The 27,455-nt window shown below is 41.3% G+C and overlaps 1 protein-coding gene across 1 annotated transcript in view; it reads right to left on the minus strand.

Annotated features, from left to right (window-relative positions):
* Positions 1–27,455, minus strand: part of phf21b (PHD finger protein 21B) — an 88,852-nt gene that overhangs the window by 11,524 nt on the left and 49,873 nt on the right. Inside the window, exon 4 of the mRNA XM_073481083.1 lies at positions 9,383–9,643. Coding sequence (XP_073337184.1) covers positions 9,383–9,643 — 261 coding nt within the window. The remainder of the gene's footprint in view (positions 1–9,382; positions 9,644–27,455) is intronic.

A 27,455-nucleotide genomic window follows, 5' to 3' on the forward strand; every position in this document is an offset into this window, starting at 1 on the left:
GGAGGGTAGAGGACAAACGACAGCATGAAAATACTCACTTCCACATCTGACACTGATTGTTAAAGTTGTGTTTTCCTGTGTATTGTTTGTGTTCTGGCACCTGATTGGCTGCCGGGATGGTTTTCTCAGTGACTGCATTTCTTTCTCGTCTCGTATGGATGCTCTCAGAAGTCAAATCAAAATGTGCCTCAACTCGTCTGAACATTAAACCGTTTTCAACCTAAACTGCTGCGTCGAGTCACTTCCTGTCTCTGTGAGTCGGTCCGTCCACAAATACTTCCCCAACCTTTAGCGGAACCGTTTTCGCCTGAAGAGGCTGAAATTTGGCGTGGAAACGATAAAAGATACCGATAATTATCTCCATATTATTTTCTTTGACAGAATCTTAACAAATGCTGATAAAAGTTTGATATAATTACTTTAAACATTTGTCTAATAATTGTTTGAGTCATCTTCAGTTACATAATGTTTCTGTTAGTTTAATTCTGTTGAGAATAAAAAAGACTGAAAACAGGATTTTATGCATATTTTCATGTTGAAAAGTTTAAACTGTTTGCAGGAGCAAAAATCCTTTAAACAAGAAATAATGATGTATTTCTTCTCCCTCATCTCCTGCTGTGCGTCTCTCTACACACTTTGTTTTAAGTGTTTAAAGTAAAAATAACACAAAGTTGAGATGAGTTAAAACATAAATCAGACCCAGAGGTTAAAAACAGCTGCTGTTCTCAAATCTTTAATAACCTCTGAACCTGTGATCCTCTCCACAGCTTTACAATCTCACGTGAAGTGAACTTGTTCAGGTTGTTCAGTGGCGTCACACACTCGTCTTGTTTGGGCATTCAGGGGCGCCGTAGTGAACCTGATGACATCATCACGTTCTGCAGCAGTTATTCATCAAGAAAACCCAAAACCCATTTGTGTTTACTGTCTGAACTGTTTTAGACACATTAACATGGTCAGTAAATGAAATCACTGAAAAACACAGAGGATAATATTATAACATCCAAGTTCATCTTTTTAATTAAAACAACTACATTTCCTGAGTTCACATCAAAGAAACTACAAATCCTGACTCTAAACATTCTGGTGAAGTCCTCCACGCTCAGACAAAATAAATGATTCAGACTGAAACTTCAGCTCCTCCTGAATCAAACGATGGACGACAGCTGATGTTAATAAACCAGGACAGACAGAAGCCTAAAAACTGCTCCATGTGCTTTAAGGGTTAAATCAGGAGGCTGTGTAGATAAATGTTGTCACTGTAAACGCTTTAAATAAAGTTCATTTGAACGAGGCCACGGTTGAAAAATGGCAACCCCGTCAAACTGAAGTGAAGCTGGACGTTAAATGAAGCGTCTCTCCTGTCAGCGGCTCACAGATCAGAAGAAAGGGAGAAAGTTTCCTCCTCCTCCCCCTCTGGAGCTCAGCGGCCTCCCTCCTTTCTTCTTCTGTGAAAATCCCTTCGTTCCGTCGTATTGTGCCGCAGCTCGGCGAGGAGGAGGAGGGGGGAGGAGGCCGAGGCCTGTTCCCATGGCAACTGCAGAGATGAAAATTCTTGCAGTGCGAGGGCTTTCATTTTCCTAATTGCTTCCTCTTTTCTCCAAACCTAAGCACCTTCTCTTCAGGGGGCCTCGTCCTCCTCCTCCTCCTCTCCAGTGTGAGCAGTGAACACAACCTCGGACCAGTGATTTCCTCTTTTTTTAGTTAAAAAAAAATGCTCAAAATATTAAAGTCAGTAGCGTCGGTGAGACAGACGACAGCTCTGCAGCAAACACTGACAATCTTCCTCCCCCAAGTCTCACAAACTGCTGAGATCAACCAGGCGGGGGAGGAGGGGGGAGGAGGGGGGAGGCTTCGCTTTGTCCTCTGAAGATGTGAATGTAAACACTGTGGGAGTGGAAGAGTTTCCCTCTGCGTCCAGGCTTTGTGCTAAGCTAAAGCTAAACACTTGATCCTGTATCCTGGGTGGCAGCGTAAGGCGAAGATGGACGAACAGGTGAATTTAATCCACCTCAGAAGAAATGTGATAAAACATCAGATGTCTCCATACAGAAAACAAGAAACAGGAAGTTTCAGGAAGAAGGTTTCAGGACAGTTCTTCCTCACACAGAGACTCAAGAGACTAAAGAGCCTCTCAGCAGAGTCCATCCTCGGATCAAGACCAGACCTGGGACACACGTTTGGTCGAGCACCACTTAGATTCAGTCTGATCGGGTGGTGACATGAGGTGACCCACTCAGACTTCCTATCAGACGTCTGCTCTGGATCAGACCGGCTCTGACCGTCCTCAGCTGCCTTCCGGTCGATCTTGGTAGCTTTTCTACCGCTCAGTTTCAGAGTTTGAACCCCTGAACTCTTGTAACTTCTCAGTCTTCTGGACACACAACAGGAGGATTCCCTAAATTGTTGATTTGTTCCTTTAATAAACGAGGCGCTCTGTGATTTCCGGAGGAAGGACAGAGAAGCGAATGTGTCAGACGGCTAAAAATAACTTTCGAAACCAGATTCACAGAGTGACAATAAGCCGAGGAAACGGCAGCGTTAGAGATACGAATTCATCATCACATCAAAGTCAATCACTGAGCAGAAGTCTGAATGTTCTGAGCATCTGATCCCACACGTTTCAGAAAACAGTATTCTCAGAGAAGATGTCAGTCGACTTTGTGAGAGGATAAAAGGAAGTCAAGGTGGTGACAGAGAGAGGGAGGAGACGGAGGGATTATAGAGGAAAGTGGATATGAACTCGTCAGCTGAAGGTTCTGAGGCTCTCAGTTTGCCATCATTTGTCCTGTCATCACAGCAGCAGGAGGACGAGGACGAGGAGGAGGAGGAGGTGGAGGAAGTGCACACGCAGCAGTCGAGGACAAAACACAGCGACATGTTTCATCTTTTTCTCTGCGACTTCTCCGTCGTCTGAAACGTGAAGTCAGCAGCAGAGTCGACATGAAGGCAGCTCAGATTCAAGTTCATCAGAGTTCATGTTTCTATTCTGGATCACTTCACGTTTCCTGCTGTTTCACAGGAATGTACTGATCCGTTTTGTCCAGCAGGTGGCACGATTTCTCAGTTCTCTTTCAGAAAAACAAAAAAAGTCCAACTGAGGAGAACGAAGATAAATCACAAACAAAACAACATATTTCATCAGGTGTCCTGTTACAGCCCACTGAAGCCAGATGTTAGGAGGTGTGAGTGGGTTTTTATATGGAGGACTGAAACTGCCAAAATTAAAGATTAAATAAATAAATAAATAAACAAACAAATGTCGCACTAAATGCCGTCAAATGCACCAAAATCAATTCATTAAAAAACAGAAGGCTATTAATTTATGAAATGTAACATCATTTTACAAATTTATGTTTTGATTTATCTTTTTTATTAATTCACGTATTTATTTACTTTCTTTACTTTACCATTTTATTTTATAATCTTTTAATTTAAGTACTGAAGAAATTTATACAGATGTAAATAAGTAAATACCTTCATTTCAAAATGAATAAATTAAATGGGAAAATAAATTTTAAAAAATAGGGAGAATTATTACAAAAGTAAATAAATACAGACGCCTTTTTGGTGCATTTATATTATTTGCGTCAATTTTTTTTTACTCTTACTTTTTTCTTCGTACATTAAGAATTTCAGCCGTTTCAGTCTTCTGTAGATTTTATACACTTATTTATGTATTTATTTACATTTGTATTAATTCCCATTTATTTATTTTTCCTTTGTTTTACCATTTGATTAATTTATTTTTTTTTTGTATTTATTCATTATCTTACGATATACAAAAAGGAAACAGATACAATTACGTAAATAACCAAATTTAAGTTTTAAGTTTTTTAAAGTAAATAAAATAATAATAAAAAAAGGTAGAGGAATTAACACAAAGGTAAATAACAACAGAGGCAAAAAAGAACAAAAATACAAACAATGTCACATTTTATAAATTAAATAATGACTACATTAATTTTAACATATTTATGAAGCCATTTCTTTTTTTCTATTTTTATTTTGGCAGTTTGAGTTCTCCATAGCTTAATGCACTTATTTATTTATTCATTTATTTACCATTGCAATTCTCCACCTATTTATTTATTACATTAATTAAGTATTTATTTAAGTATTATAATTATAATACAAGTAATAATAACACATAATTATTATTACTGGTGTTGATCATTTTTGGTGCATTTAATGGCATATAACTTATTTATATAACTTATTTATAGAGCCTTGTTTTCTTTTCTCTCTCTTGATGTCAGCAGTTTCAGTCCTCCATAGATTTGTGCAGAAAATAAGCGACTCAACAACTCAGCAGTGAAAACTCGTCGTCTTCAAACAGAAGTAATGTTGAGACTTCAGATGTTCTCCTGTTTTAAACACGTCACACGTCGGATTACAGACATGAACTGAGCAGACGTCACCGTGAAGCTGTTGTTCCTGCAGCTGCCAGCAGAGGGTGCTGTCTGAAGCCCCGTCAGCTCGGTCATCTCCACCATGAAGAAGCTTTTCATTTCATTCATGCTCTGAGCTGTGAGAGATGAACTGTGCAGGATAATGAGGTGCTGCTGTGAGGAGACTCTGCTGAGTGTAAACAGTTCAGTTTGAATCCTCTGACTTCTTTTATTCAGTGTTTCACAATCAGACCTGATCCTCTTCACACAGCGTGGGTTTGAAACCAACCTCCAAGCATCCACATTAGAAAGAGGCGAAGAGCCGCTGCATCAGTCAACTTATCCACCTCTGACACGTCTTTCATCGCTGACTCTCTAAATATTGATGCTGAAAATTCATCTTTTACATTCACAGCTGCAGAGTGGCATGTTTTTATATTTTCATTCTCGTTAACTCTGATGATTATCTTCCTGGAGTCATCGAGTCGTTGTCAGAAATGGTGAAAAATGTTGATCTCAAATAACTTGTTTGGACCCAAAGATGTTCAGTTCCAGAGGAAATATTCACTGCAACAAGCTGCCGTCAGAGAAGTTCCTCTTCCTTTTCTTAGATAACTGCTCCAACCTGAACCTCTTCTCCTTCCGATGGAACTTCCTTACTGGAACATTATAAAAGGACCCTAACAGAACCCGTTCACTGTGAAGAACCCATAAAACCTCCTCTCCAGGACCACCAAAATTATTTTCATGACTTTTGTTCTACAATGCTCAAAACATCCAGAAGGACCTCCAGAACCTCCTCAAGGACAAAAAGAACCTCCCCAAGAATCCCTAACACCCTCATATGGACTCCTAGATTCCTACAAATAGAACCTTGAGTCCTCAAAGACCTGTAGAACCTCCTCGAGGAATCCTGGAAAACACTGAAACATGATGGCTGAAGCATCCAGACAATCCAGGGATTCATCAAGAACAACTACAGTTCTCTCCAGCTTCCTTCCAGAAACTCAAGAACATTGTCCACAAGCCCAAGAAACCTGGAACTTTCCCTGCGAGCACTGGAACTTGACTCTTGAAAGTTCACCAAAAACACAAAGTACCTCAAGACCAGAACTTTCTCCAGGTTCTCATACATCCTCCATAATCAATAGAACCTGTTGAGTGTAACGAACCTATAGAACATCCTCCTGAGGACCACTGAAATCATTTTCATGACCTGAAACATCTAGAAGGATGTTCAGAACTTCCTCAATGACAAAATAACTTCCTCCTCCTCCTCCTCGATTATCCTCAAAGACATTTGAACGTTCTCCAGGACCTGTAAAACTTTCTCCATCACCTTGAGAACCTACACAGGACAAGGAAAAATAAGCTTCCTGATTTTGTTAGATGCTGACCCCTAAATATCCTGGAAGTACTCTAGAACCAGAACTAGAGCCGAGTCCATGTGTACAGTGTTTTCTCTTCCTGTCAGAGCAGCAGATACAAGAACTCATAATTCATCTTCATGTTTTATTTCACTGTTCGTTGTTCACAGCTCTGAGAGGGAACGAAAAGACCATCTACCTTCCCCCGGCGTCGACGAGACTTGGAGGCGGATGTCGGAGATGACCTTGGCTGCTGTTTAAAGAGGATAAAGATGTGTTTGGAAGGCGGTGGTGAGATGGAGAGCCATGAAAGAGGCAGGATCAGCGTTAAAGCAGCACCCTGCCTCCTCCTCGCTTCTTTGTTCCTCTGCTTAAAGGCGCTAAACAGAACCGAACCTCCAATCAGTGGACAGGATTTTAACAACAGACATCTCATCTACCTCAAGGTGCTCAGTTATTAATCTCCAGCTCAGGATATCACCGTGAGTGTTTCAGGAAGACTTCTGCTTATTTGTTTCAGTTTATTTTATATCATAACCTTCATATTTCCATCTTTGACAGTGTGAGTATTGTTTTATTGTTTAGGGAGACGTCATGACTAAATCCTCGTTAGGCCTTTTTGTTGATCACGTGCGTAAGAAACAGGATGTTGTGAGCAGCTGTTGATTTTTTTAAATAATTAACTTCAAGGAACTTGAACTTAACTTTTATTTTATGGATAATTTCCATTTTTCGTAAAAAGAAAAGTTATTTCAGGAAGTGCTCTTTATAAACTTGATTTTCTTCAAATTAAATATTTAATGCAAAAAGATAAACACCTCACTCACTTTGAGTTATGGATCAACTTTCAACCAAACTCCATTGAAATTTGTTACATTTTTGGGGAAATTTCTGTTAACAAATCCTCTGAAAGCTGTAAAAAGTATCCAACAGTCATACTCGAGTAAAAGTAAAGATATGGTGTATTGTGCTACTCCGGCTCTGACACAGCATGTAATCTATAAAGTAACTAGTAACAAAATTTACCAAATAAATGTAGTTGAGTAAAAAGTACAATATTTGTAAAAGTGTAAAGTAGCAGAAAATGGAAATACTCAAGAAACTACCTCAAAATTGTACTTAAGACCAGTACCTGAGTAAATGTACTAAGTTACATTTTATCACTGGAAACCTTTTAGCAGATATTAAAAAAGACAAATATAATAAAGAAAAGTTGAGATAAAGTGTGAATGTGTAGAGCCAGCAGCTGTGTGTGTGTGTGTGTGTGTGTGTGTGTGTGTGTGTGTGTGTGTGTGTGTGTGTGTGTGTGTGTGTGTGTGTGTGTCCTCTCTGAAACAATGCAGCTATAATGTGTGCACTCATGCAGAGCAGCAATCCCATTACACCTCATTATTGATCTCCAAATTAGTGGCCAGGTGGTCTGAGGGACCTGCTCCCCCTCCACCCCTCCTCCCCCTCCTCCCCCTCCTCCCCTCAGTCCACACCTCTGATTGGCTGAGCCTTTATGACTCTCGATTGATGGAGGGGAGAAAAGCGTGGAGGCCTGCGAGGGGTTTTTCTTTTTACAGCAGGCAGCTGTGTGAAGAACACCGTCGGCCATAAAGAGCCCGGAGACAATCCTGCTGCCGCCTGACCCCATCACCTCCACCGCCACCTCCACCGCCACCGCCGGCAGGAGGGTGGAGGAGCAGAGGGAGGAGGGAGGAGGAGCAGAGGGAGGAGGGAGGAGTGACACGGTGATGAAACGCGGCAGCGTTATCGCAGCAAACGTCTGCGTTTGTGTCGGAGCCTCAGACCTGTTCTGCATCCCAACCAGGGACGAGACGAGGAATCAGCCAATCAGAGAGCTCCGAGGGGCGGCTGGCTCCTCCCTGAACCTCAACAACCATTTAAATACACAAATACTGTCAGAGTACTCTCCTCCACTACTACTACTAATACTACTACTGCATACTGTGTATACTACATACACTGCACACACACTATATACTGTATTGTGTATATTGTACTGTATATTAATCCTACCAATGTATTTATACTTTATATCAACATGGCTGCCAGAGATGATACTACTACTACTACTACTACAGATACAGATACTACTACTACAGATACAGATACTACTACTACAGATACTACTACAGATACAGATACTACTACTACAGATACTACTACTACTACAGATACTACTACAGATACTACTACAGATACTACTACAGATACTGTCTGGTTCTCTCCTCCTCTGCGACAGTAAACTGAGTCTCTGTGAAACAGCAGAACTTCTGAGGACGTCCATGATCAACATGTTTTTCTGACATATTACAGACTAAACTAATCGATTCATTGAGAAAATAACTGACAGGTTTTTCTTGCACGTGTAACTGAAGGAGTATTGATCGAGCCCTGTTGCTACCTGCTGCTCATTGTGACGGACTGTGAAGATGTTTTGGTTGAAACCTCTCGGTCACGCTCACAGTAGAACTAATAAAGAGAGATCAAGCGCCGTCTCTTCATGGAGGTTTTAAAGTTCACGAGTCTCTGCTGAGGATCTGTCTGGAGGTGTCATGCTGACAGACATGTTCCATCTTCTTTAAGACATGTTGATGGACGGACAGACAGAGGAATCATAAAGCCGGAGCCCGAGGGCCCCGCGGCTCGGCCCTCCTCCCTCTATGGGGCCGTGCAATTACAGTAATAGTGTGGAGGCTGCCAGTGTGGAGCGTGAAGCTCTGATCCCCGGCTGTGTGCTGATGGAAGTGATGGTGCTGAATACAGAGCGTGGAGGAGACTGTGGCCTGAATCCTAACAGACACTCAGAGGAGACGGACTGAAAATACAGCAGCAACCTGCTCCTCTGTTACAATACACAGCAATACACAGCAATACACAGCAATACAGTATGTGTTTCACAGGCCACAGAAAATATACTCCACTACTAGTACTGCTGATACTACTACTGATACTAAAGATACTTCTACTACTGATACTAGTACTGTTTATATTACTGATACTACTACTACAACTATTACAACTACTATTACTATGGATACTACTACTTTTTACAACTCCTGCTACAATAATCAATAGTTACTAGTGTGACCTCTCCAGTACTACAAACACTATGTCACTACAAGTATTCCTCCTATGACTATGTTTAATATTACTGCAAGTTTTTTTACTATTACTGCCGCAGACAGCTACTACAGACTTGTGTTTTTTTTTATAAATAGCTTAATTGAATCTATAATGGAGAAGGAATGACTAAATTAAACAAATGTACGGCCCCTGAATCATGTAGAAGCTTGTGTATCTAGAGGCGTATTGGATCCAATCAAACAACAGCACAACATGTGTTTCACATGTCAAAGAAAGTCCAGATTTATGCTCTCAGGCAAATAAGGTTTTTACAGTTGACACCTGGAATCAAACACGCTTCACTCAACTATATCAAACCATTTCAAACCGAAGAAGAAAGGTACAGGAGCATGAAGAAGACACCAGGAGGTCTGGTCTGAAAGCTTGTTCATCAGAGAAACTGCACTGAACTTTATCGTCCTGCAGTGCTCTCACTGGCCCCGCCCCCCACACAGGTGTTCCAGGTGTTGTGATGTCAGAGGTTTTTACCTGAGAGGGAGGCAGCTCTCCAGCTCTCCTGCTGCTGAACAGGTGGACTCCGGCCGCCGCCGCCCTGCCGCCCGTCTGGAGGTTGATGGGGGACGTCTGCAGCGGCTCCGAGCTCGCCGCCTTCTGTCCGTTAATATGTGCCGTCACCATGGAAACGGGAGCCTTGGCCGGCACCACGGAGATGGCGATGCCCTGGCTGGGAGGCTTGATGAGAGACAGCGGCTTCGTCGTCCCTACAGGACAACTTCTGACTGCCAGCTTCTGCACGGAGACATAGAGAGACGTGTTGACAGTATTTGTACACAGAGCACACTTCACTGCTGTAAAAGGACTAAAGGACTACAATACCCATCAGTCATCACTCCTGTCTGTTCACAGGAAATAATAAAGTTTGTTTTGAAGCAAAGAAAAAACAACTGATGAACTGAAACCAACGATCAATGAATGAAAAGAGAGAAAGACGAAGACGAGGTTAACTACTCCTGATATTATTACTACCAACAGTACTTCTACTACTGATACTACTACTACTACTACTGTACATTACTACAACCAATACTACAGTATACTACTACAACTAATACTACTACAACTAATACTACAGTATACTACTCCTGATACTACTACTACAACTAATACTAAAGTATATTACTCCTAATACTTCCACTATTGATTCTACAACCACTACTAATAATTCTCTTACTGATATTACAGCTAATACTACTGAAACCACTACTACTACCACTACTACTACTACTACTACTACTACTACTGATACTGCTGCTGCAGATACAGCAACTACTACTATTACTTCAGATGATATTCCTATTACGACTACTTCTGATACTACTGCTCATACCACTGGTCCTGCGGATACTACTGCTGATACTACTGAAGTTACTACTGTTAATACCACTAATACTTCTTACTATTTCTACTTTAAAAACAGACTAATTAGATGAGTCCTGCCTTTATGAACATGAACATGTGTCAACTGAAACCACAGCTGATGTCACTGTTTCTTGTGTCAACGCTGCAGTAAGAGAAGCAGCTCTGCTGTCTGTGATGTGATGTGAAACACAATCAGACACACTGCTGCTGCTCCACTTGTCCTACAGTCCTCCCCACCAGACCGGCCTCATCATCATCATCATCATCACACACACACACACACACACACACACAGTCAGACCCCTCCCCCACCAAGCCATCCTCCTCCTCAGCCTGGAAAAGAAAAATACATCTTCCAAAGCAGAGATAAGTACATCTCGCTTTCCCCTCCGCTTCACCCTGGCACTACTGAAAAGAAGAGGCTCTCTAAATATTTTATATTCCATCCCACTGCCCCTTCTCATCCCGCTGCTGCCTTTTTCATGCTCTTCTGCGGACTACACTGGGTCTGTGGGTGAGGGGAGGGGGAGGGATTTCTTTTTCTCTGGCAGAAGCAGACAGTTTGTGCATCCGCTGAAGAAGAAAATAAAGGATTTGTGTTGTGTGCAGGCGACGTGGCTCAGTTAGAGTGTTTTCAGACCTCAGTGTCCCTCCTGGCTGCAGATATTATCTTTAAATGCATCAGCAAAGAGTCGCTTTGATAAACAACATCAAATGTGGAGGAAAAAGTAGAGTTTAAATATGATTCTCATCACAAAAAGTTTCACAATCTCGATACGATTCATCCAAACGAGCTGAATTTATTTTTCCTGAGAGGAAACAGCCTCACAACCGGAGCTCCCCGTTATCCACCCAGAGTGCTGAGAGGGGGTGAGGGGGTTTACACACTCATTTAGAGACACTGCATTACCAACAAGGAAGTCCTCCTTAAAACACAAGCTGGAGACTGCAGCTTTAAGGTGGACTGGAGGTGTTTGTAGAGGAGGTGGAGTTCATTCAGGAGCCACAGTTTTCTTCTCTAAGGACAGTTTCAGTCATGTTCCTATCTACAGGTTCCTGTTCCTCAATTCATCACGGCTAACATGATAAGTTCATGTCAGTTTACTGAACGCAGTTTATAAAGGATGAGGTTGTCTTGAATAACAGCGTGCTCTTATTCTGAAATAAAGGCAACACAAGTAAAGAGATTAAATCATTTGACTAAAGTATAATTCAACTCTTCTCACCTTCCTGAACGTATTCCAACTATGACTTGATGCTCTGAATCAAAAGATTACATTTATCAATATGATTTTAAAATGTTTTTACAATCCCAGAACTAGTAACACTTTATGTACACCAATGTGTACTTGTTTTATAAAACAGCTGCCAGGAGTAGCTGCCAACACTTAGGGAGTCTGGGGACTTTCTCCACGGGGACAAAGAAGTCGCCATGTTTAGACACATTTGACAAGTTTAGTGTCAATAAAATGTTTCTTCTTTCGATGCTGCCACAAACTGTCACTTTTTACAAGGAAACAAACAACTTCATGTTTTGATTTAATGCTGAATTTACAAGAAGGAGACAATGATTTAGAAAATTTGTGGTGAAGATCTGATATTGTGACAAACTCTATAACTACTGCTGACTTCCTGTTAGTGCTCTCAGCAACAAGCCCATTGGTTCTTACTGAAGGTCTTTAAAAATGCCTCAAATATAAAGTTTCAAGTAATTTCCTGAAACAGCTGCTCACTGTAGTTTGTATTAAACATACAGGAAGAAATAGTGCGTTTGTTGGGGACTATTTTCAGCAGTGGATTAATTCACGTGGCGTTCTTGTAAAGATAAAGAAAAAGTCCAAATAAAGTGACAACAGCAGTCGGTTTTTGGTTTCCAAAGCAACTATTGGCTGATGTATCACCATCATCAGCCATCATACGACTCTTTAGTCACACATCTGAACCTTACGAAGGATTTCTTCATGTACCCGACTCGGACAGCAGTCCTGCTACATGGTAAATGGTTATATAAGTGTGTCTGTAAACCTGCTGACTGTGTGAGAAGTAAAGTAACCCAGATTCTCTGACAAAAGAAGGGGAAACTCTTTTATAACTGAGCAGACGACTCCACAGTTCAGTATTAAACCCCCTGCATTTATTCCCATGTTGTTATTTATTAATTCCCCTCAACAATGAGCGTGGTGGGCCCCATTGTTTCAGGGGATCAATGTAATCCACAGGCAGCCCGAGCAGCCGCCTGCATCAGGACCCAGGGGCCGCCGCTCGCCATTCAGCATTTGTTCGAGCCGGGGCACCTCTGATTGTCTCAAAGGTCACTCATTTAAAGCCTCTCCAGGCTGGAGAGCTGAGACTCGTCCCTCCTGGAGAGAGCCGAGGAGAAAGTGAATGAAGGGGGAGACACAGAACGAGATGACAGCAGGTACCAGAGAGCGCAGAGAGCTTTTTAAAACCACCTGGAATTAGAATAAAGGAGGATTTACTGAGAAAGACAGAGAGTATGCACCAAGATTCACCAGAGCTGCTCTGAAGCAATTCTTTCCTCAGAAAATTCAAAGAAGTGATGCATGTTACTGCCACAACAAAGCAGAGAAAGGATGAGAAGCTTCAAAACGTCACAGAAAGTCCAAAGAATCTGCTCACACGTCTAATTGAATATCTAGAGCAGGAGGTTCAGGGCACAAACAACCCTCAGCACCGAGGATGGAGATGAAATAAAACAAGGTCTTCAAAGATTTACAGGTTTAAATAAGTCAACAAACACTGAACACAGAGCTCAAAATCCAACCAGTCTCTCTCTGAGGTTTGATTTTGTTGAAGACAGACGTTTGCACAGGAGCTATAGGTTAGAGCTGATAATGATGTCATTAACGGACTTTTACAGGATAATTAATGGACTAATAGATGGATGTTAGTTTAAGGCTGTTATTGCCTACAGTAGTGTGAAAGCGATCCGTTGATTTATATTTTAAAAGAGTCTTAACTTGACTAAATCCTAAAAGGTTTCTGCCTCTTATCCATGCTGAAACCCCTTTAATACATTTGATTAATTAACCATTCATGGAGGTTCAACCCCAAGGAAAAAAAAAAAGCTGCTAATTAATATTGCACCTTAATTGAAAACATAATTTAAAAGGGCAAATTCAGAGGTGTTTTTCATGGTAATCGGGGGGGGGGGGGGGGGGGGGGGGGGGGGTGATTTAAAGCCCTGATTGTCTTCAAAAAACAGAAATTTCTTGGATCTTGATCAAAAGTTATGTATTCATGTCAAAAAATGAATATCGAACAAATGATTTAAATACTATCAGTCTCAGATACTCAGTGTCCGTTTGGAAGCGGTCACAACTGGTCAAACCGGCAGAAAAACAGTGTTATTGTGCAGCTTGTGCAGATTTTTTTTTTTTTTCATCTGAGTGGCTAAAAGAGCCTTTGAGGATCCTGGAAGCCGACAGTAAGTGCTGTTAAATGACCTTCTGGGATTTTCAAAGATAGTCGGGACTCATCTGGAAGAAAAGTGGACAGTAAGGGTCTGTGAATGTAATGGCATGTCTCTGTCCATGTCTTCATGTCAGTCTCATCTGACTCTGGGTAAGATGGCTGACAAGAGTTTTCTACAAAATGTCTGACTGGTATTAACCTGCGTCTGAGTGACCACACCGCTCTACATGCAAATAAACTTCACTGTTACAAACAGACTCCATGTTTCTACACAAAGACAGAAAGAAGTTCATGTAGAACATTTGCTGAATTTACAAGAAGGAACAAATAAGTCAGAATCAGTCAGAGACAGAGTTTCACACAGTTTATAAAGTGTCTCCAACTCAACAACTCACTAAACTGACACATTTGTTAAGGGAGTCTGGGGACAAAGAAGTCGCCTATACTGGTTACTGTTTAGTGTATCTGTAAAATGTGACATGTTTAGATCAATAAAATGTTTCTTCTTTCATAAATTGAGTGTAAATGGTGAAATCAGTGTAAACAGTGTGTTCAAACAGCTGCTAAATGTTGGCAGGTCAGACTTTAGCACTTTAGACACAGAAGCAGACAGGCTGGTGCAGCCATGCTGCCACAAACTGACACTTTTTACAAGGAAACACACAACTTACTGTTTTCATTTAATGCTGAATTTACAAGAAGGAGACAATGATTCAGAATCTGTCGCAGCCATTTCACAAAGTTTGTTGAGTTTCTCCTCATGAAACAACTCTTAAAATCACTGTATTTGTTAAGGGAGTCTGGTGATGTTGTGGTTACTCAAGGTTACGCAGAGGACATCAGTTGAGTATGCGCTCCTTCAATGTGGCCACATGTGCGAACACACTGCTTAAAGAAAGAAACGTCCTCAGTGCATCTTGGGGACATTCACACCTGTACTTAGAGCTGTCCACTTGTGATCGGATCACTTAGGTTTTGATGACATTCGGGCCGGCTGCCAAGCAGTGTGGTCCTCGTCACCTCCAGGCTCACACAAGTGCCTCTGAGGGAGGAGCTGATTGCACATAACGTGCCATTAAAGCCCCTCAGGTCTGGATTTCAGAGCCTCTAATGCACACAGGGTGCTAAAGAAAACACCACGGAGACAAACAGAGTGCCTCTAATTCTGTAACACCGACAGAGGAATCGGTTAAAAGGTGCCTGACAGATAAAAGACTCAGGTCCAGGGGAGCGGTTTTATATATTGTTGAACAGATGTGGAGATTTCTCGTCCGAAATCAATCCACATGAAGCTACAAGGACGGCAAATGACTTTCATTCCAGAGCTTCTCCACTGGTGGATCACACTGACAGACTTCGGGTCGACGGTTCCACCAGATGGGAAACAATCTTAATGACGTTATAAAGGGCAGCGTCTTAACGAGCTCTTTCCTCCATATATCTGAGTTAAATTAGACGCAGGCAGCGGTGGCTTTCATCAGCGTCCGCTCGCTGCTCACCTTTCATCCTCAGATGCTCTAATGACGGCCGGACACCGTGATGATGGGAAATGGGTTTTCTGATGCATGCCCAATTTTCTGCAAATACACGCGTTAACCCGGCTTTGAGAGCTGATGATTCACATCGGCGTATTGTCCGACTCCGAGCTGGTGAACATCAAAGTGGAGCAAATCACCTCCAACTGTGTGTACATGAGTTTCTAAGATCATTGTTTTGTAGTTAAACTGTTGGTAGATGTCTTTACTGTACAAATACCAATCTAGAAAAGCAGAGATCTTCCAGAAAAATGTCTTAATTTTTATTTCATTTCTTCAGTTTCAATTTGCTAGAGGTTGGGTTTATGAACTGAAGTGGAAATTGAAGGGTTTTTTAAAATGAGGGTTTGAAAGGTGAGTCAATACGGCAAAATCTTAAAGGAGCAGTGCATCCAAAAATATAAATCCAGTCATTATCTTCTCCCCCTATGCTGATGGAAAGTCGTAGTCGTAGTCCACAAAACATTTCTGGAGCTTCACAGTAAAACAGCATTCTGCTAAACAACTGAAGTAGCTGGAGACTTGATTTAAAACAGTTATCTGCTGTAATCCAAGCCGCATTTACAAGAAGACCTCACATTTTACAGAAGGCTCATGTTTGATGTTCCACTTGGTGTTAACAGTTAACAATCAACAAAGAATCCTAAAAATGCAAGATTATTAAATGGAGTTTGGTTAGATGGCCCCCACACAACAAATCAAAGAAAAAGAAAGATCAAATTTTAAAGATGAAAGCAGAATTTTTGAAGAAACATTCTGGGGAAGATCACGTCTGGTTTCTGCACTTTGATTTGAGGATCGGAGTGGGAAAGAACCGATCATTTGTTAAAGTGAATTCAACCTAATTCCAAATTAAACTGTAGAATTCAAACTTTGTTTAATGTTGTCATCAAATGTCTGTTTGTGTTTTTCTGATCGTTTAGTTTCTGATTTAAATAACCCATTAGTTTTCTGCTGTGTTTTATTTGTACGGCAGCTTGTTTAGCTGCTAAGCTAAAAAGCATTAGCGTGCAGCGACTGCACATCCAGGGTGTAAATAACATCAGATCAGGTTGTGACCTCTTCTCTCCTGCAGACTGTGATCACAGCAGACGAGCTGTATGGAGACACCCGATGTTTAAATCAAGTCTCCAGCTGCTTCAGGTGTTTAGCAGAATGCTGCAACTCTGTTTCACTGTGAAGCTCCAGAAATGTTAAGCAGTGTTAATGAACTTTCATTTTTGGGTGAACTGCTCCTTTAAGATGCTTTTCTTTATAAATGTTCTTCTCGTTGAGTGGAACACATATCAGAGGATCTGTGAACTCGTCTGGCAGAATTTAATTGAGAACGCCGCCACCGCTTGACGGCCACCGTTAAGGTCATACGTCCGCTGTTTACTGCAGCTCCAGCGAGTGGACAGGATTATCCACACTCATTATGTACTCTGTTTTGATAGTGTGCCTTTGAGATAACGGGGCCGCTGGAAAACGCATTAGTAGCTGTTCAGATTTCCATCAGTGCAGCTGCCAGACGTTTTCTTTGTTTACACTCCATTTACCAACGAGGCCCTTCAGTCCTGAAAGGTGCCGAGGAGACGGACGGCTGCAGTTTGTCCTCTTTCCTCCCAGTGATGGAAGAGAGGCTTAAATCCTTCATTGTAGTAATACGACAATAAAGAAACGCTCCCTTTAAGGATTTTACCTCGGTGAAAGGAGTGAGCTGTGAAGCATACTCAAGTATTCAAGGTGAGAGTACGATGAAAATCTTTCCTCCGAGCTGACAAAATCACTCCAAAGGTCCTTTTAGTAGCAGTTCTTCATGATCGATGGATCTCCTGGAATCATTGGTGTTCAAATTTACATTTTTAAGACATTTTAAGAGCTTATCTACAATTTCATAAACATGAACAAAGTGCATCTGCTGAGGAAGATTCTGGAAGGTGAGAGCAGCCATGAAATGGACCGCGTGGTGAGATTGTTCGTCAACGGCTGCTTTCAAAGCTGACAAAGAATTTTGAATCAACTTTTATTGTCAGATTTGAGAGTTTTCAAGAAGTTAAAGTTAAAAACGAAAGATTTTGACTGGACAACAGTCATATTTATCAACCATTCTCTGCAAAGAGGAAGTTTTAAGTTTCGCGATAAAAAAGAGAAATGCAATTTAACTTCCATTTTGGGCCGATATCATTACTGTTGGTGTCTCGATTTGGATTGTAAATCGACAAACAATCAAAATTAGCTTTCAGTTTTGATCATTAAACTCAGTATCAATGATAATAAGACAGTTTACTTGTAGAAGAAGAACTAACATGATAACATTACCAGAGATCCTTTATTGATTTGTCTGTGAAGAGGGTTCACTCTGGACAGAATTGAGAAACAGAACTTTGAAACAAACTGAATTTCCATCTTTATTTTAGGTGAATATTATTTGACCTGCAAACAGCCACCAGGATAAAGTCGAGCTGTTGTTGTAAAATCGTATCCCACCTTTTATTCAAAGAAGAGTTTGTCGGGACATAAAACCAACCATCTGTTGATCTTTGCTGATTGAGATGTGTAACGATTGCAGAGCAGAAAAACAATTAAATCAAAACTCTAATTGAATCATGGATTTGGGAATCGTCACCTCTTATTATAACCATATCTTGGCACAACAGTTAAAAAAGCTGATAATAAACAACCAAAAAGCTAACTGATAATAAATCCAGAAAAAAGGTGAGCTTTGATGTTCTCCACACTGATTCTTCATTTAATCTGCTGATAGGAAAACCTCTGCATGGAGCATAAAATCCAAGAAAATGAGCAGAAAGTCTCAATAAAAGAAAATATTCAGGTGTCAGAACAACTGAACTGATGTTGGGTGACAGTGTTTGACTGAATGGACTCTTCCCAGTTCTGTGCCAGACTCGTACTGGCCTGCTGTAGTCTGGGACTGATTTCCTGCGGAGGTGAACCCCCTCTGGCAGAGAGACAGCTTATCAACAGGGGCACACAGGACAGAGTCTGGCCCCTCGCCCAGTTTGGCACAGAGGGGCCATGAGGGACCGAGGCCTCGCTGCCCCACATGTGGAGGTGGAGGTTCAGCATGGAAACACACTGTGGCTGTGAGCCAGCAGGGAGACTCTCCAGAGGTGTTTCTGGCTTCTGGGGACACCGACAGACTGTCGCATGTGTCATTGCGACAAAACCTGCAGTATCCATCCATCCAGGATCTGATTGTGAGGCAGTGCAGGTTGGAGGATGATCTAATTGTGACTGTGCAGCGGGACGCTCAGATCGAGTTGATGCTGAGCCTCCTGGGACAGAGACGAGCTCAGGAAGACAGGTGTGATAAAGTCAGATTCATGTCCTGAACTCTCCTGAGCTCAGATGAATGTTTCAGTAATGCAGCAGAGAGATATCAGCCTTTTGTTAAACACTGGATATCAGCTGCTGGCCGGAGCCACGCTTCTGTGGGTCTGGACAATCTGAATTTCAAGACTTCAGCAAACATGAAGCTACAAACTTCTGTCAGACTTCAAACTTCGATCAAATAAACTAAGACTGTTGAAATTTCCAGGTGCTTCACTGTGATGTCAATGACATGTTAGGTCTCTGTTAGCCTGCCAGTGTTGGCAGCAGATGTTTGTGAACACACCGTCTGTTTCATTGAACTAGTAACCTCAACATCACCAGACTCCCTTCACAAATGTAGTGATTTTAAGAGTTGTTGAGTTAAAACAAACTTTATAACGTAGTGAAACTCTGTCTCTGACAGATTCTGAATCATTGTCTCCTTCTTGTAAATTCAGCATTAAATGAAAACAGTAAGTTGTGTGTTTCCTTGTAAAAAGTGTCAGTTTGTGGCAGCATGGCTGCACCAGCCTGTCTGCTTCTGTGTCTAAAGTGCTAAAGTCTGACCTGCCAACATTTAGCAGCTGTTTGAACACACTGTTTACACTGATTTCACCATTTACACTCAATTTATGAAAGAAGAAACATTTTATTGATGCTAAACATGTCACATTTTACAGATACACTAAACAGTAACCAGTATAGGCGACTTCTTTGTCCCCAGACTCCCTTAACAAACGTGTCAGTTTAGTGAGTTTTTGAGTTGGAGACACTTTATAAACTGTGTGAAACTCTGTCTCTGACTGATTCTGACTTATTTGTTCCTTCTTGTAAATTCAGCAAATGTTCTGCATGAACTTCTTTCTTTGTGTAAAAACATTGTGTTTGAAACAAAATGCAGCGTTTCAATATTTACGCTAAAAACTCACTGACTTGTTTTACTTTCAGATCTCAAAGCATCGAGAGAAATTCGTAAAAATAAGTTTATTTTCTGTAGCAGTAGTGAAAGCCTGAATAATCAGCTGCAGTAAACATAATGGACAGGTTCATTTGCTGAATCTAAACAGTCACCTGTTGGTAACTTCTTCATATAAATTCAGAAATGATATGACACAGAATCAATAAAGCTCAAAGCTTCAGACAATCAGCTCTGTGTTGTGGGTATTCAGCCTCTATATGAAGTGTTAATTGTTAGTACTGCAGCTGCTTTGCTTTGTCTGACAGCAAATAATGATCACATTAAAATGTTCATTACGCAGCCAAACAAACACACGAAGGCGTCCGGCTGAACTTTGCTCTCACTGTTACATTCAGGCAGCAGAATTAAATCCTGACTCCTCATTTCCTCTCACAGGAATAAATCTGATCATGGTCAGTCTCCGCCCGTCACAATAAATCCATTTAAATGCAAATCAAACGCGCCCCGAGTCTAATTTTCTTCATGTGAAACAGAGTTCATTGGAATGTGACACACGGCGTCAGCTGCTGCATTGAACCAACGGCAGGAAATGTCCACGAACCAGCACTGAAACGATCAATCGATTTATTGATTAGTGGATAGATGACAGCTCGGATAGGTCATTAAACATTTAACAGATGTTTAACTACAAATAGCTGATGGATACAGATCAAATGTAAAGATAGTCTCTGTTTAATGTCACTGTTTTTGACTATTAGTTATGCTTCACCTGAAAATGTATGAAGAATGATCCTCAACGTCTCTCAGTCCGGACAAAGTGAATTCAAAGCTGTTGTTGAAACATTTGGAGTACAGACAGGGTTTGTTCTTTAAGTGCTCCTGTCATTAATCTAGAGGAGTTTGAACACACTGAAATATTTATTTTTTTAATGAAAATAAAGTTGGAAGATGAGCTGCAACTGCCTCTATTAGCTGGAAAACACAATGAGTCCACATCATGTCGTCTGACATGGTCCAAGTTCAAATTTAACAACAGTATCACTAAAAATGAAAGTTTTTCTGAGGAAATATTCAGGCGCCTGGTAAAAAAAATGTCATGTTATGTCCTCAGAGTCTTCCTGCCTGAGAGTAACAGCAGCATTAAACTCATTACAGTTCTTTATTTCCTTATTCACAGTAACTTTGTGGAGATAAAAGATTCAGAAACAAGAGCTGAGCTGGAAAAACAGACTATTCAAAGAGCAAAACACAGAAAACTACATCAACCTGCATCATTTTCAAGTTTAGACATTTGAGAACTCAATTATACTTTATATTGCTAGTTTTTAAATTTTATTGTCTACAAGCGCCAAAACCCAAAGAGAAAACCTGCTTGGTAGAGTATTCTGTCTTCAAATTGGCAGCCAACAAACCAACCAACCAACCCAACAACTACCAACCAACCAACCAACCAACCACCAAACCAACCAGCCAACCAACCACCAAACCAACCAACCAACCAACCAACCACCAAACCAACCAACCAACCAACCAAACAACTACCAACAAACCAACCAACCAACCAGCCAACCAACCACCAAACCAACCAACCAACCAACCAAACAACTACCAACAAACCAACCAACCAACCAGCCAACCAACCACCAAACCAACCAACCAACCAACCAAACAACTACCAACAAACCAACCAACCAGCCAACCAACCACCAAACCAACCAACCAACCAAACCAACCAACCAGCCAACCAACCAACCAACCAAACAACTACCAACAAACCAACCAACCAACCAGCCAACCAACCACCAAACCAACCAACCAACCAACCAACCAAACAACTACCAACAAACCAACCAACCAAACAACTACCAACCAACCAACCAACCAGCCAACCACCAAACCAACCAACCACCAAACCAACCACTTGTACACGAATGAGAACACATCCTCGTCCTAAAATTAAATGGCCTCTACTTTTCCGTACATCAGTGTTTTCATCACATTTGGACTGCGACTCAGGTTTTGCCACTTCAGAAAAAAGTGAAAATTATCTTCTAAAATAACTGAAATGATGTTTATTATCATTTCCTAATGTTTCCAGAGTCAACAGTAGTCTGACTGCACACAAAGAGATAAAAAGCAAAGCTCTGCTGACTCAAAGACACAAACTTTAATTACAAACACAGAATTAGTGACAATGCTCCTTCAATCGATCAATGCCCTAATCACTTGTTTGTTTTTCTGCTGCCTTCAGCTTCTTTGATCATTTTTGGAGGAGAGGATAACACAACATATCACAGCAGCAGCATCAAACTCCCGTTTGTTTATCATCAATTAACTTTTCAGTAAAGTGCCCAGAAGAGATCTCGCCGCCTGAATGCCAAAACAGAAACAAAACTGCCTCTGAGCCGAGCCTGCTGCGACTCTCCAGCTATCATCGTCATCATCGCCCAGATCTCAATCGCCAATCTATGCTAATTAGGTTTTCAGAAGTGACAGAGCCGCCGCGCCGCTTGGATGAATGGAAGTTGATAAAAGATGTGAGTGTGGGCTGGAAGGGTTGAAACACGTCTTTTTCTACATCTCCAACCTGTTTCAGTCCGTGCCGCAGAGCCAGGACGTGTTGATTGGTTGCGAAGCTGAAATGTAATGGAGGGTGTTGTGACACGCTGACACTGCCTGCTGTTCTCACCGCAGCTCCTCTCAATAAAAAATAAATGATCAAATGTCCCCTCCTCTGCTTTTATTACCAGTTTAACAGCGAGTCAGCCGGCTCGTGTCTGAATCTGTGATTAGAGACTGAAGTGATGTTTGCTCAGAGGCTGAAAGGACGAGCCAGAGAGGGACGTCTGTCTTTATTTCACAGCCTCACAGAGGAATGTTGCTATAGAGACTCCATCACAGTTGCAGCTCGCAGCCCACACAGCAGGAGAGCCGCTACGTAAATGAAAACAAGCAGAGCAAAATAAAACCAGTGAAGAAGAAGAAGCCTGATTTGACACAAGCCTCTCGGGGTTTGTCATTAAAAGCTCAGTTTGTGTTCCATGTGCACGCCACGGCCGCTTCCTGTCACTTCCCATCAGCCTCAGGGAGAGAGGCGGGGATTCACCTCGCCATCGACAGCCAGGAAGAGGCCCAGCTGATGCTTTTACACTGAAGGGAGGGTTGGTCTTCCTGTCTGAGCAGGCTGCTGTCCTGTTTGATTTCCTGGATCAATACAGTGTAAAAGCTGCGCTCTTCTGATCAGGTTTCACACAATTCTTCAATTCAAACATTTATTCATCTAAATGAAACTACAAAAATCTAAATATGTTTTACTCCAGAGAGGAGGGTTTGTATGAGAATCAGACATTTACATTCAGATAACTTTTAACCAAATTCAAAAACTGTTTTGATGTTTTTGCACGATGACGATTAAAGACTTGAATCTTGAAAAAGGCAGAATCAGAAACTCTGATTCCAGCTTGTTAACTGTGAATATTTTCCTCCTCTGAGACAGTAAACTGAATATCTCTTGAAGTTGTGGGCAAAATGTTTCACCATTTTCTTACTTTTAATGCTTTAATTTTAGAAAACTGTGTTCGTACAACTACAGAAGAGTCTGTGTATTTCAGTGTGTGGTGTGGATACTTTGGCAGGTACATGGAAGGAAAGGTTGTGTGAGAGTGGATATATTTGGGTTGTAAATAATCTGGGGTTGTTATTTATTTAATTAACTGGGTGGCAAATAAACTGTGGATAGTTGTTTGTATATTAGTTGTAAATAAATTTGAGAATTTGTTGAAATAATGAGTTTAAAGAAGAAAAGTGAGAGAGGGGGCAGGTTTATCAGTTTTACTTCTACCTACACCTTTTAGGACACCAATTAGTTTTGTTTTGTTTGTTTTTTATTATGTTGTTTTCATTTTTGGTTCAAAATAAAGTCATTCATTCATTAATAGTTGAGAAAATAACCAACAGATTAACTGACAGTGTAATTAATCGTTAGCTGCAGCGATAATCTCTAAAAAGTTTGATCTCAGAAAATCAGTTTCAGCTGCAGGTGCAACAGAGAGAGATGTGTGTCAATGAGCAGGTCTGAAAGCTCGTCTGGTGTTCATTAAGACATCAGAGACGACGCGTGGAAACAGGCAGAGTGTTTTAAAACTTCTCTTTAGTGTGGACGTGGTCGACCGGGCCGACCGGGCCGGCTGGGTGTCAGCGCGCCAACCATCCATTTAATCAGCACCAATAACGTCTCCCGCTGCTCTTTCTGCCATTTTTCATCCTGTGATTATCTGCGATTAGGAGACGAGAGTGGAGATGATCAGTGCACGCAGCGGCAGCTCTATAATTTCTCCTCCACTCTTCACTTAATATAGAGTTTGACCTTTCAGCAGCTTGTGATTGTCGCCGCCGCTGGTCAATATTCGCCGCTCTCGCTGAAGGTGTGTGAGCCCGTCGGCTCGGCAAATAAATGTCTTCATTAGAGCGGCGGCCCTGAGCCACGTTCCTCTCCATGATGTTCACATCATTTCTGCTTCAGCCGGTGATTTGGTTTGGCCTCAGATAAACGCTGAGGGAGCGCCATGTTTCTCAGGCGAGGACAGATTAAAGACGCAGGTGAGCGATTTAAAGCAGCTCTCTGAGTCCGTGAGGGGAAATTACTGCTGCCTTTATTTAAAGGGAGACACCAGTGTTTTTCAACATGGACCCTATTTTCTCATGTTTTTGTGTTTAACTGATACATGGTGAGAAAAAGTTTTGAACAATGTCTTATTGTCTTCTCTCATTGGTCGGATTACTGCCACCATTCACTCAGCTTCTGTCCTTTAAGTCTCTGTTTTCACTAATAATGCATCAACATGTCCGGATGATGTCACCGTGTCGTCTTTGGGACGCAGGTCGATGTTTGAAATGAGTATTTCTTTAATAAATTATTCCTTCATGTTATTCATTCAGCTCTGTGCTCAGTTAATTGACTTTGATTCCTCAATTTTGTGGTCTTTACCTTTAAATTATGTACCTGATCTTTAAATAATTGGTGCCATCAAATTTAATTAATTCCTTCAAATTAAAAGTGTATGATATAACTTTCAGTCCATTTGTCCTTGTCCCCTCTCGACACCCTCGCCTTGGGACTCTGATTGATTCTGACTTTACTTCTATTTCAGTGGGTTCAACACTGAGATGTATTGTTGACACGCGTTAAAACAGCGTTAAAGGATAATAGATGGTGATACTGTGATACATAAAAATCTCAGCTTCAAGGTTTGGATCTCATCATGGCTGAGAGGAGGAGGACGAGGGGTAAATGAAGTCATTCCAGACCATGATTTAGTCATCTGAGGGCACAAATTATTAATTTGAGGGAACGAATCCAGTCATTTGAGGGTATGAAGTACTAAATTGAGGGAATAAAAAGTTATTTAAGGGGGTGATTTAAAATTTGAGGGGACAAATTACTAATCTAAAGGAACGATTTATCACCTACAGGGCTCTGTTGTTCTCAGACGACTGCACGAGTGTAAAACAGGGATTTTACTGAAGGTCGTAAATGCTAAATGGTCATTTCTGAGCAGCAATCAGAGCGGTGGTTTACACTGGTGCAGCCATCGTGACGAAAGAGAGATGGATTATGGGCCTGAACCAGACCAATCAGAGGAGAGACCATTATTTTGAAATTCATCCATTTAGCGTGTTTTCCTGACGGTGTTAGACGCTGTAGAAGGAGCCATAAATCTAAAAAGTCAGTTCTCCCTCCGTCATAAAGAGCCTCACATATGGCCGCCGAAACAGACACTTTATTAATTCAGCCTCTTCTTGGCAGAGTGGCGCGGAGCTGAGAGCACTAGACCAGGACCAGAGGGGGTCTAAGGGAGTCCAACTGGCCTGTGGGAAGCCTCGGTGCCAGGGTCGGCGCCCCACGCTCGCTGCAGAGAAAACAACCGTTTAACATGTTGGATTAGCCGGGATTAAGGACATCTGTTGAGCAAAACGAGACGCTTCTGTTGGTTTTATCTTTCCTGCTGCGACGGCGAAGAGCGAACCAGGAGGCACGAGGAACGAGAAGTCAAAGTCTGGAAGTCACCGGGGGGGAAATATTACAGCTGAGGGAGATTTCAGGAATTAGTTTCAGTCGAGTTTTGAGTTGTGTGAGAGTTTAACTTCTACTCTCTTATTCATGTGAGACCTGTGTTTTATAATAGAGTTGGTATGTTAAAAGATCCACAAATAGAAGATGGGACTTGAGTTTCAGCTGCTAAAATGCAAATCAAATCATATCTAGAGTTGACTTGAGTACTAATAACTTCCCCAGGACTCCCAGTCATTGTTTATGTTGAATATTTAGTGTTTTATTTGGTTTAGGAGGATCCCACTGGCTTCACTGACACAGAAGTTAATCTTCTGGGGTGTGAACGACACAAAATGAGATGCTTCTGTTGGTTTTATCTTTGTGATGACAAAGAACGAACCAGGAAGTCATTAAAGTCAGCAGGAGGAAAATATTACAGCTGAGGGAGATTTAGTGACTCTGGAGGAGGTTTTAGGACAATTTAAACAAAATGTTTGGTTGTTTGAGGGTCTAAACTTCTACTTCACAATATTTCTTGAAGGGAGCAAATCATCTTTTGCTTCTAGTCTCAAAGTTTCAACTGCTAGAAAGCACATGATTCACAAACTGAAGAAAGTACGATAATCGTAGTCCACAGAACATTTCTGGAGCTTCACAGTAAAACAGAGTTGCAGCATTCTGCTGAACACCTGAAGCAGCTGGAGATCATTTAAAACATCAGATGTCTCCATACAGCTCGTCTGCTGTGAACACAGTCTGCAGGAGAGAAGAGATCACAACCTGATCTGAAAAGATTTACACCATCGATGTGCAGTCGACACTTTTAGCTCAGCAGCTACAGTGAAGATTTTAGCTTTAAAACGGTGTAAATAACGTCTTTTTGAACCAGTTTGGGATCTCGGGGCTTCTGGTTAATATTAATGTTTGAACTCAGTATTGTGTTTCAGTGGCTGCACCAACAGTGAGGTGTGACTCTGGCTCGCGTTGTTACAACAGAAACTGCCCCCACCCATCACTCAAAACCCCCCCAGAGGACCCAGAGGACCCAGAAGAAGGTATGAGCTCTGATCCAAACTGAAATACACGCATTTTCTTTCTGAGAGCTGGATGAGAAGAGTGATACGACTCTTAGCTTAGCTTAGCTTAAAGACTGGAAACAGGTATTTTACGACATTTTAACACCAAACATTTACAACAATAAAGATTAAAATGCCCAAAATGATTCCCTAAAGCCTGAGATGATGTTTTTAGGTGTTAGACAGTGTGGCGACGTCAACTCGCACTTTATTTTTTTACTTTTTTATTGTTGTAATTGTTTGGTCTACTAAATTAATTAAAAAAGGGCCGAAGACAATTCACCAAAGTAGGAGTTGAAGTCACCAAACTGTCCAAAGCCAAAGAGTAATTCAGTTTATAATCAAATTAAAACCAAACATGATGAACTCAGTTTCTCATCTTGGGTTTTAGAGAATTATTTGGATCTTTGTAAACTATTTTAGAACAATAACAAGTGAAAACGGACCAAACAACAGTTCCCTAAAGCGTGAGCTGAAGTCACCAAACTGTCCTGAACCTTAAATATTCAGTTTACCATCAAAGAAAGCAGCAAATCGTCACATTTGAGAAGCTAAAACGAGGAGTTGTTTGACATTTTTGGTCTTAAATTAAGTAAATTAATCATCAGTCAACTTGAAATTTCTGCTGCAGATTTCAGACAGTGAAGGAACCTCTGTCATTTCATTCACCTCTCTGGTTATATTACTTTCTACCCCCTCTGGTTAATTTATGCACATACACAATGATGTTATTTACTGTGTGCAGTTAAATCAAATGTAAACTGGTGACAGAAGTAGAAATAAACAGAACTCACAGCTCAGCAGAGGAACCCGGCGTGTGTTGATCACTGACGTCCGATCTAAAGTGAAG

This window comes from Pagrus major, chromosome 14 (genome assembly GCF_040436345.1).
Source record: "Pagrus major chromosome 14, Pma_NU_1.0".
In the NCBI taxonomy this organism is placed as follows: domain Eukaryota; kingdom Metazoa; phylum Chordata; class Actinopteri; order Spariformes; family Sparidae; genus Pagrus; species Pagrus major.